Source organism: Artemia sp. Qi Xiang Cuo, chromosome 15 (assembly GCF_049724085.1).
Source record: "Artemia sp. Qi Xiang Cuo chromosome 15, ASM4972408v1, whole genome shotgun sequence".
NCBI lineage: Eukaryota > Metazoa > Arthropoda > Branchiopoda > Anostraca > Artemiidae > Artemia > Artemia sp. Qi Xiang Cuo.
Genome location: NC_142808.1, coordinates 67,127,760 through 67,140,339, shown reverse-complemented (window position 1 = coordinate 67,140,339; position 12,580 = coordinate 67,127,760). Strand labels below are relative to the sequence as shown.

The 12,580-nt window shown below is 34.4% G+C and overlaps 1 protein-coding gene across 1 annotated transcript; it reads right to left on the bottom strand.

The window, feature by feature from the left end:
- Positions 1–407: 407 nt before the first annotated feature.
- Positions 408–12,296, bottom strand: LOC148944013 (uncharacterized). The gene is given in 3 exon segments (XM_089101336.1): positions 408–1,144; positions 7,297–7,470; positions 12,284–12,296. Coding segments are annotated over 3 exon segments (924 nt in total).
- Between the last annotated feature and the right edge of the window lie 284 nt (positions 12,297–12,580).

The window sequence follows — 12,580 nt, the reverse complement described above, 5'->3', positions numbered from 1 at the left end:
AGAAGGAGTCTTTTATGCTTATTCAAATCGGGAATTGAAGTAAAAGACTTATTACATACATTGTACACGAAAAACATATCTCCAGTATAAGTTGTCTGATGAATAGACAGATGGGCCATTTGGCTGAATGTTTTCTCACATATATTACATTTGAAAGGTTTTTCCCCAGTATGAGTTATTTGATGTCTATTTAAATTGTAACTTGAAGAAAAACTTTTCTCACATACATCACACTCGAAAAGTTTTTCCCCGGAATGGGTTCTTTAATGTATTTATAAATTGAAACTTGAATTAAAACCTTTTTTACATATATTACGTTTGAATCACTTTACTTCAGAATGAATTCTTTGACGTCTATTTAAATCAGAACTTCAAATAAAAACTTTCTCATAGGAGTCACATTTAAACTACTTTTCTCCAGTATGAGTTCTTTGATGATCATATAAATCGGAACTTGAAGTAAAACCTTTTTTACATACATCACACTTGAAACGCTTTTCTCCAGAATGAGTTCTTTGATGAATAGACAGGTGGGCCTTTTGGCTGAATGTTTTCTCACATATATCACATTTGAAAAGTTTTTCTCCTGTATGACTTCTTTGATGTATATTTAAATTGGAACTAGAAATACAACATTTCTTACATACGTTACACTCGAAAAATTTTTTTACAGTATGAGTTCTTAGATGATCTGATAAGGAGGATTTATGGCTGAATTTTCTCTCACATACATCATATTTGAAAGGTTTTTCTCCAGAATGAGTTCTTTGATGTATATTTAAATCGGAACTAGAAGTGAAACATTTTTTACAGACATCACATTTGAAAGGTTTTTTTCCAGTATGAGTCTTCTGATGATAAGATAGGGTGGACTTTTGGCCGAATGTTTTTTCACAAACGCTACACTTGAAAGATTTTTCTTCATCATGAATATCCTCATGTTCTCTTCAGCAAGCACATCTTACTTCTCTTCATGCTACATTATCTTCAGCAAATACACTAATCTTACTTCGCATCTCACGTTGACAATAAAAATTCGTTTCTGTTTTTCGACATATTTTTGTCAGACCAGGCATCTTAGTTGTTCCACATTCCACATGATTCCACATGATACCATTATCATAGGACACTGCAACAGGGAGAACTAAAATAATGCAATTTTTTTCAAAATAAATCACCCCACTATTAACATTTTTCCTTTGCACAATAATATAAATAATTTTAATGACTCTTCAGTAGTTAATTAGTCTATAAATGTAAATTTGGAAATAAACTTCTGACTCCTCTACAAATTCTTTATTCCTCTGATACTGAATAAAGCCAAAATACATTTTTTTCTAACAGTCTAAGAATAACTTGTGAAACACAACACCCATTCAAATTAATACTGTTAATGTTAGGAATTAATCTGCTTAAAAGTGGGTCACCTATTAGATAGCTCGTATTACTATATGCTTTTCATGGACTATCTTAACTCTCTACTTTCATCAGTTAACACAGTTTATTCACACAGAATAATTATCATATATTAACTTGTAACAATTTCTGACATTTTCGTTATGGTATATATTATTTTAAATAATGCTGTATAATATCAAAAGAATTTTTCCTAAATAATATCAAAAGACTTTGCCAAGGGTGCTCAAAATAATCAAACATTTATCTTTAAAGCAAATAAAAAATTTATAGTGAAGCTCATTTAAGTTAAATTTTCCAAAAGCACGTTTGTTTTGCATTTATAAATTATATTAGTTTTACATAAAAGATGACCTAGTTTGCCCCCCACCTCTTCTTCCTATCACACGTTTTTGAGCTTTTTTACGTAAAATTCAAGGCAATTGCAGTTTTAAAAAAGAAAAAACACAATTTATGCTATTTGCAAAAAAGAAAAAGCAAAACAAGTCACAGAGAATACCATCAATCTACAACAAATCATCTTCAAATTATGCATTTTGCTAAATCTACAATCCTAACATCCAAAAAAACTACAGAGCAAGGTTAAGCCACTGGCGAAGATAACCTAACGTTTGCAGTCAAATCTCTGTCAGACATCCTGGCCGCGTAAAGTCCGGGTTGCACTCCAGTTTCGATATCAAAAGAACAACAATTTATGAACAATCCCTGTTTTTATTAAAACCCTCATTAAAAAATTGAAACTAATTACACCCTAGTCTTAGCCTTAATGCACCAGATTTTTCCTTTTTTGCACCTGACTAAATCCTAATCTTATTGCTCCATCTTTAGCTCTTAGTATTATATTGAAATCAATAGAAACTAAAGCGTTTTCATTTTTGAAAAAAAATATATGACTACAAAGTTTATTCAAATAAAACTAAATCCTTGCATTACAAGCAAAAGAGATATTTCATATTTTTAAAATTAGAACAATTAAAATTGAGAAAATAGTAAGAGAGTATAGAGATAAAAAGTTTGAAAAGAGTTCCAAATAAAATTAAATACCATCGTCCTTATTACTATTTGGCTCCAATTTAAGAGGGTGGCAATCTGGTTCAGGCATTGCACATGCGTCTCTAGAAAAACTTTTCTCTGTGAGAACTTCCTCTTTACGCATAAATGAAGGATTAATACTTCCAAGCAGACTCTTATCATCATTTGGTAGTGCGTCATCAAGTTCTAAAGACAATTAAGGCGAATTTAGATAAGAAATTTAAAACGATGATTTTATGATTTAAAACGATGATTTGATGGTAAATAAGTTCAAAAAAGTAAGACACACATCTTTTGAGGGAAAGGATGGCTGAATTTTCCTTTTTTTGTTATAGAACAATTTAACAGCTAACGGTAAAAAACTAAAACTAGACCAAAATCAACACGTTCCAAAGCAAAAAAAAAAAAACAACAGATGCTTGGAGACAAAAATGCACCACATAAAAATCGATTTTTGGATATTTCGGTATTAAACAACATTTAAATGCAAACGGGCGGAAAAAATATTTGCAGCTATGCTGAAAAAATAAAGCACAAAATTCCCAACGCACTGCAGCACATACTCTGTATGAAATTAAAAATTGAGCTCATATGCTTAAACTTAATGAAACTTGAAGGATTTAGTTTTTAAATAAAATCAAAAAAAATAATATTACATAAGAAGGGTTTGACCCCCCCCCCACACGTCTTCCTGACAGAGAACCTTTGCTATTAAACGTAGCATACGCTTTAGTAGGAGTATGAAAAAGTATTTACCCTATCTTGAAACTTTCAAATAAAAAGTGAGCAAGCTTTGGGGACGGGTGACTATTGATAACAGCAAGTTTTATAAAGGAGAGATAGGGAGTTAGAACCAAAGGATGCATATTAGAGACTCCAAGTAGAGGTGTTAGGCATACTCTTGAACATTAATATTTTTTTCAAAATCATTTCTGCGAGTTCTGCCTCTCCTGAATATGATCTCTTTTGTTGTTAAATTTGGTTCACTTCTTTCCTAGAGGTATTTCACAATAAAAAAAAAGTCACATTTTTTTTATTATCAATATTGAATTTAATAATGGTTGAAAATCACTTATTATTTGAAGCAGGAATACTTAAATAGGCCATTTAATTATTTTTCACTAATACTAATTATTTGAAAAAAAAACTACGTTTTCTAAAGAGTTAAAGAGGCTGAGTCACAAGTTCGAACCTTAAAACGTACGGGGATTAGGAGGTGCAGTGGGGGGGGGGGGCGGCCGCCCCCCAAACCCCCGCTTCCGTATATGAAAGGGGCTGTGCCCTCCTCAACGCCTCGCTCTTTACGTTAAAGTTTGACTTTCTTACAACTCTTTTTTTTAAACAATAAAAACTTTAGCGTAAAGAGCGAGGCGTTGAGGAGGGCACAGCCCCTTTCATATACGGAAGCGGGGGTTATGGGGGCCATGCACCGTAGACATATTTCAATTTCTACTACATTATCCCGACGAGTATGACATATAGAATTTAATCATGGCAAGTAAATAAACGAGAATACGAGAACATACATCCTAGGTAGGGCAAAAGCGCTGGCTAAGTAAAGAGTGATGTGAGCACAATGAATCATTTATTTATATTTTTTTTTTGGTTTTAGACCAGGGCACTTCGTATCGAAGGAGTTGTCGTAGAAACTTCGAAAAAGGCTCATTTGATTGGAAAAATAGTCAAAAGTGATATAATGACAACTAGCCCCCCTCCCACGCCCATCATTTCCCCAAACCCATCCAATAAAAATTTTGAGAGCCATTTTTTTCAAATTAGTTGTAAGGTCAGAACATTAGGTCTTTGAGGATGACAACCCTTCTACAGCCCTCAAGGCAAGGATTGTAAGTTATGCCCTGGGAGCATGTAAGGTTAATAAGTAAAGGATGATCATATAAACTTCGAAGGGAGCTCATTGGATGGCTAAAAGACGCTTCAGTGCCCTTCATGAAATTCAGATTGATGGGAGGGGGTTTTACCCCCCCCCCCACACGCAAAATCCCGGTATTTTCCCAAAACGCATCTGATAGAGATTTTGAGATGGCCATTTGTTGTCGTAGAAACTTCGAAAAAGGCTCATTCGATTGGAAATTGAGAGGGCTAGGGCCCTTTTTAACAGTCGGAGGTGATTAGAGGGAAACCACTCCCCCCTCCCATGCCCACCCTTTTCCCAAACACATCCAATGACAATTTTAGATAGCCATTTGGTTCAACGTAAATGAAAGGTCCAGAAATTCTGTCTTTGAGGATGACAACCGCTTCAGAGTCCTCAGGGCAAGGATCGTAATTTATGTCCTGGGGGCATATAAGATATATACGGAAAGGGCGATAGTATAAACTTCGGATGGGGCTCATTGGATCGGTGATCAGAAGTTCTAGCGCCCTTTTCAAGATTCAAAGTGATCAGAGGGTAGATACCCCCGCCCCCACATACCTCAGTATTTTCCTGAAATGCATCTCACAGAAATTTTGAGATAGCCATTTGTTGTCGTAGAAACTTCAAAAATAGCTCATTCGATTGGAAATTGAAAGGGCTAGGACCCATTTTAGTAGTCGATAAGAGATTGTCGAAGTGATCCTACCACGCCAACTATTTAACCAAACACATTTGGAGATAGCCATTTTGTTAAACGTAATTGAAAGGTCGGGATATTATGTCTTTAAGGATGTCACCCCCCCCCCCAGAGCCGTCCGGGCACGGGTTGTCAGTTATGCCCTGGGGGTATATTAGGTATGTACAGATAGGGTGATCGCATAAACTGCATTTTAATTTGTATTTCACTAAAAAGATAATTGACTGTGGATTGTCAGTTTAGTATAAATATAATGATACATATTCCTTTAAGTTTTGATAATTTTTTATTTATTAAAATTTATTTAAGGCTGAAAGGATTAGAATTGCTTTTGAGTCTTCAACGGGAAAGTGAATGCAAAATAGATATTTTTGTTTAAAAAACACAAGACAAGTTTGTTCTAAAATAAAATGAATAGCTGATATTTATATTTTTTTTTCTATATTACTAAAATTTCGAGATAACTATTTTTTCAAAAGCAGTCCAAAGATCCCACAGCAAGGCCTTTAGGGTTGACACAACCCCCCAGGGTCGGGGGGCCCGGGTCGTAAGTTATACCCCGGGGCATTTAAGCGTTTTATGATAAGTTTGGGTGTTAGAGCTTTAGAGGAAACTCCTTTGATGGAAAATGTCTCGTTCTTGTTTCCTTTTAAGAGTCACAATTACTTTAGAACACCTAGACACCCCCCCTATTCCCCGATTGTCCCCAAAAACATCCAATAAAAACTGTGAGATAGCCAGGAAGTTCATAATATTTCAGAGCAAAAAAAAGTGGTTTCAAAGTGAACACAACCCTACAGAGCCTAGGTGCACGGATGGTAAGTTATGCTCCCGGCATACAAGGAATATGTATCATTATATTTATACTAAACTGACAATCCACAGTCATTTTCTTTTCAGTGGAATGCAAATTAAAATGCAGTTTATGCGATCACCCTTTCTGTACATACCTTATATGCCCCCAGGACATAACTTACAAACCTTGCTCTGAAGACATATAAGGTTCTTATGGAACAGATGATCGAATAAACTCCGGATCGGACGGGGTTCATTCGAATGGAAGTTGGAAGATCTAGTGCCCTTCTTAAGAGTCAAAATTGAAAAGAAAACAACCCGCCTCCTCCCACACTCTTATCATTTCCCAAAACACATTCAATCAAAATTTTAAGAGAACTATTTTGTTCTACATTTTTGAAAGTTCCAGTAATTATGTTTTTGGGGGTGTCAACCTCCCCATTCAACTTATGTTATTAATTTAGACCTTTAAGGATAAGTTATGGGGGATTTTGAACTAGCCAGAAGGCATTATATGTATACTTTCAGCGCTACCACTACAATCAATGTAACTAAAAACGCTAAAGGTATTAAGACTAAACTCTTTAGGGATCGTTTAGAAGTTACAATTAAAGGAAAAAAATATATGCAAGCTGGTTTTCAAAAGCTCATATTAGTGATATCATAGGGAGCACTCTTCTACAATACCAAGAAATATCATTCAAGCTTTTAAAGGAGCTAATTAAATCCAAAATTAAAAGTTCTGAAGCCCTTTTTAAGAGTAAAAAGGGATTGGTTGGCAAGAAGTCCGTCTCTTAAGCCCATTCATTTCCCAAACGCATTCAGTCAAAACTTTGACAGTCATTTTGTTCAGCTGTTTTGGCAGCTGCCCCCTGCCCCCCACCCTCCCTACGCCCATGACCAGAACAAAACTTGCACTTTACTGAAAACAAAATATGTTTGAAATGTTTTCACTTTTCTTACTTTCATAAATAAAAAATTATCCAAACCTTAAGGAATAAATATATATATATATATATATATATATATATATATATATATATATATATATATATATATATATATATATATATATATATATATATATATATATATATATATATATATATATATATATATATATATATATATATATATATATATATATATATATATATATATATATATATATATATATATATCTGTCAATTAAACTGACAATCCACGGTCATTTGTTTTTTTTTCAGTAACAAACTAAATCCATTCCAAATATAGTTGTAAATATGACAAAATAAACAAATCTTATGATTAGTTGAAAATTACAACAAAATCCTACATTAGAAAATTTCAAATGAAAATAAAGAGTATTTATTTAAAATAAAATCAATCAGAAATCCATTAAAGTGATACTTGAGTTGGTACCACATCTTTCCCAGGATGCGGAAATTTTTAATTTTATCTTAACACACAAATGTGCAAGAAAATACAAAAAAAAACATACCATTGTCAACATTAACATTTGGCTCCAATTTTAGAGGTTGGCAATCAGATTCAGGTCTGGCAGATGCGTCGGTGGAAAAACTTTTCTCTTGGAAAAATCCTTCTTTCGGCAACAAAAAAGGATCATCACTTCCAAAGAGATTTTCATCATCATTTGGTAGTGCATCTTCAAGCTCTAGAGAAATTTTACAGCTATTACTCTCTAATTTTATAGCTATTACTTAGAGATTTTGGAACAAAAATTTAGTGATGGGTAAAAATGTGGTAAAGCTTTCTAATTTAGTTAATTATTAATTGAGTAAAAATATATTAAGACGCAAAAACAAAGTTTCAAAATATCACCTTTTAAGATAAGGATACAAATCGTGGAATGTGTGGGCTTGGAGGGAACTTGCTCAATAACCAATTTCCTGGCTAAATGCGTCAATTTACCGGAAGGACGTGGTTAGGTTTTTCAGATATATACCCCGATTTTTGAGACTGAAACAAGACTTTTTGACTTGCCGGGTGAACCTCTGTCCGTTTGTTTTCTCATTAGAAATACCTTGGACTTTGTCGGATCATTGTAAGTGTCTGTATCTATTTATATCTTATTGATGTTTTATTGAGACTTGTGGTCTACTTGGGATAGCCAGTCCCAGTAGACAGATTATATCCGATTATATTATACGGTAAATGAATAAAAGTATTGTATTTTAGACAACCTCTCTACGATCTATTTCTAGCCTCTCGAACATACTCAGTCGGTACGCCTCAGCAGTTCGGTCATAGCCTAAGGCACACTACCAAAGTTTAATTACCTTAGGGCCAGAGTTTATCTCTCTTATAAAGGGAGAATAAAGGCATCTACAACTTCAACCCCCAAATGCCATAGAATAACGCTTCACAACAACTGGTGGTCGCTAGAAAAACTGGGTCGAAAAGGCTAGATAAAAATAGTAAATTGAAATAAAATGGCTTTACCAGAGGAAAAAATGACTTCCCTATCAACAGTACTTGAAATTGCAAAAATTATACCAGAATACGCGGGAAATTCAGATGTAGATGAGTTTATTAAAAAATTAAGAATTTTCGACAAACTAACTGAGTCATTTGAAGATAAAGTCAAAAAGCAATGCGTTGCAGCCAGATTAAAGGGAAGCGCCCTTAAACATTTTGAGGCAATTAAGGAAAAAGAGCCCAAGGACATCAGTACTCTAATTGAATCTTTTAAAACAAGATTCATTGAGACAAGCGTCTCCGAGAGGCTAAGAACAGAGGAAGTCACATTCGATACCTCAACTAGTACCAGGGAATATGCAGACAAAATTTGTAGATCCGTGTGTTTACAATTAGAGAAAGGAGGAAATGACGAGACAGTACAAAAAGTGCAACTACTTTTACCCAAGGGTTACCGAAAAAGTTATTAAGACTAATATTATAGTGGAAACCTGAAAATTTAGAGCAGGCTATAATACTAGTCGAAACAGAGTTAAAAATTGACGAGGCTATGAAAAGGTTTGATCAGATGTCAATAAATAACACAGGAGCCCAAGTAAGTAAAAAATTTGAAAGGGGACAGAAGAGGATGAACTTTGAGAAGCCGAATCGTGAACCAAAAACAAGAGGAAGGCCAATCCTTCCCACCATGGACTGATTCCTCCCCATTTGACGACCAATCCCATGGTATTAGATCCTTAATGACTTGGAATACCAAGTATTATGGACACCCACCTCCTCCTCCTGAGGAAAATTATCGAGCAAATGGTGGCAGGTCAAGAATATATAGAAATCGATATAGACCCCACAAGGAAGGGCAAATTACCAAGCAATATAGGAAAAGATTCAATTGCTATAATTGTGGCAAACCAAATCACTATGCGGCAGATTGCTGGCATAAAATACCGAAAGAAGGCCAGACGTACAAAACAAAACACCAGTTGAGAACGCATGGGGACAGAAATTTAGAAAGACAGGGAACAAATAATACTTGGCAAACACCTAATAATATTCCTAAATTTAGGCCTAGAAGGCAAACGGTTAACAATACCCAGGGTTAAAGTAGCAGCGCTGAAGAAAACTGGGACAATTCCAGAAATTTTTGGCCAAACAGTGGGCATATTAACGGAGAAACCAGCCTGGAAGCCTCGACAGAGGTTTTTCCTTTCAAAAAACCTTTGATAGTTAAGAATGTTGGGACGCAAATGCAAATAATAATAACCAACAAATTCCGCATTGTTTCAAAATTGAGTGTTTTCAAAATTTACCATGTTTACTAGATACAGGTTCATCTAAATAATTAATTCGAGAGGAAATTTTTAAGAAGTTTACTTCTAGTGTCAAAAATCGAGTAAGTACGTGCCAAAATACACTAACATCAATGACAGGGCACAAGCTGACAATTTCGGGAGAATGTCCACTAAAATTTAGTAAAGGGGATAAAGAAATAACAGTAACAGTAATAATATGCAAGCAGCTACCATTTTCTTGTATTCTACGAGTAGATGTCATCAGAAAATATCGGATTTTATGGGAACACATACCCAATAAAATCACAATAAACCAGTAAAATGAAATCACTAGCCAAAATTGCGTAACAACAAATAAAGAAAGTGAAGATTCGAATTATAAAATAAAAATAAGCGGAAAAATCACAATAGAAGGGGGACCTACAGCTCAAGTTCTAGCTAAATTAAATGAAAAAGATGGAAAGGTTAAACCAATGGATGCCGTGATAGGGGGTACACCATAAAAGAATACCCAATGATTTTCGTGGAAAATCAAGTTATAAAAATTGAAAATGGTATAACATACTCAAAACTATCAAATCTAAGTAATGATAAAATATAACTGAACCAGGTAGAACTTGGATCAGTAGAAAAGATTTCAAATTCAGAAATAAAATCGCTAAACAGTCCAGAATTAAGCATAAACTTCACTTCTAGCCACGAACATTTATCCTCATTAAAACCGCAACCACAAGAAGAGTATGGAATAGCGAAAACGGATTTTTTGCAACAATTTGATTTAAAACATTTACTGGAAAACGTAAAAACTAGGGTGGAAAATATTCTTTGGGATTTTAAATGGACTTTTGCAAGACACAAAGCTGATTACGGATTAACTCACTTAATCACGCACAAGATATCAACAGAGGGCCCTCCACTCAAAAAGTCACCGTATAAAACACCTTATCATTTAAAGCCATGGCTAGAAAGCAAAATAAAAGAAATGGAAGATCAGGGTATAATTAAAGAAAGCTTTAGTGACTGGTGCTTCCATAAATGATAGTCAGAAAAAAAGATAGTACCTGGAGGTTATGTATAGACTTTAGAGCACTAAACATCGTCACGGTTAAAGACGTAATGAAGCTACCAAGAATTGGTTCGATTTTAGATTCCTTAGGGGGTTTGAAATATTAAACTGGTTTTGATTTAATGGCAGGATATTGGCAAATCACTTTATATGCAGAAATTAAGCATAAAGCTACAGTAATCTTAGACGATGGGAGAACCTTCACGTTTGAACGTATGCCATTTGGCTTATCATTCAGTCCAAATTTTATCAGTAAGCTAATGAATTTGGTGTTACAAGATTTCGAACAAGGATAGAAAAAAGATACCTTGGCTTATTTGAATGTTTTAATTCTGTTAAATGAAAACTTGAAAGACCCTTTGGCCAGACTTAGAAAAATATTGGAAAATTTTGAAAAAGCTGACTTAAAAATAGAAACAAGAAAAATTAAAGATAGTTGTACCAAAATTAGTATTTCTTGGACACCTGATAAACCAAGGTACTATTTCACCAAATCCAGAAAAATTTACAGTCATAGAAAATTTACAGCCTCCTAAAGATCAAAAAAGCTGCAGATCAGTTTGTGGTTTGTTAAGCTATTTTAGACGATATATTAAAAATTATGCCACAATAGCACAACCTTTGACGAACCTTTTAAAGATATCAGGTAAATTCGAATGTCCAGAGGACGCAAAACAAGCGCTAAATGAAAGAAAAAGGCAACTATTACTGGCACCAATACTTAAATTACCAGATTTGTCACAAGACTTCTGTTTGCAAACAGATGCTTCGGGTTACGGTATCGGGGCCATATTATTAAACATTAATTCTGAAGGAGTAGAATCAATAGCTCAATACGCCAGTAGGTCACTGACGGAAGCAGAAAAAAAATACTCGACAGTTGAAAGGGAGTGTTTATCAGTTGTAGTATTTACAGAATATTTTCGACAATTTTTACTTGGAAAAAAATTTATTTTACGAGTAGACGAAAAATAATTAGTTTGGCTACATACGATGCAAAATACTTCAGCCCGGCTGACACGGTGGATACTGCGTCTTCAAGCACATTAATATATTCCAATATATATAAAGGGGCCGTACAAATATTTTAAAAGACTATTTATCATGAGATCAGGATAACGAAACAAATGTTATAACGGCCATCCAGAAGGAACTGGAATGGATAGAAATACTGTCTAATGAAAATATGTTAAAGCATTAAAATAAAATAGATTCTTTTCTAGAAATGAAATCCTTTTCATCAAAGAAACAGAACTGCCAGAGAACTTTAAAGATTTTTTAAAGGATTTAGATAATTTTGATCGGAACGAAAGTAAAAATCTTCTAGTAAGATACCTTACACCATCGCAAGAGTATAGAAGAAATGACTTAAAAATTATTCCAGTAATTCCAAAATCTCTGGAAGGAGAAACCTTACAGATGGCACATGCAACGATTGGCTGTCACATGGGAGAAGCAAAAACTATGGGGAGGCTGAAGGGAAATTTTTATTTTCCAAAAATGTACTCCAAAGTAAAAGCTTTTATACAAAGCTGCCAAGAGTGCGCCAAACAAAAGTCGCCATAAAAGACCCCTAGGGCTGAATTGGGTCAATACCCCACCCCTTCAGGGGTAGAAAAATTAATGTCAATAGACCTTGGGGGAACCTGAGGAACTTTACCAGTTTCCAGAAAAGGATACAGATTCGTACTAACCATAGTAGACCATTTTGATTCATATTTATACTCTTTTCCAATTACAGACGAATAGACAAAAACAATTGCGAAAATTTTGGTCAATCTCCTATTTCTGGAACACGGACTTTTCCCTTGAATTTTACTTACTGACACTGGGCCATGTTTTAAAGTCAAATGTGGAGACGAAATTACTCAATATATGGGGGGTAGACCATGGTTTACCTCGTCGTACCTTGCAGTCGCTAATGAGAAGATTGAACGCAGACATAAATACTTAGATTGTAGGCTGGAAATACATTAAAAAGAGTAAAATAA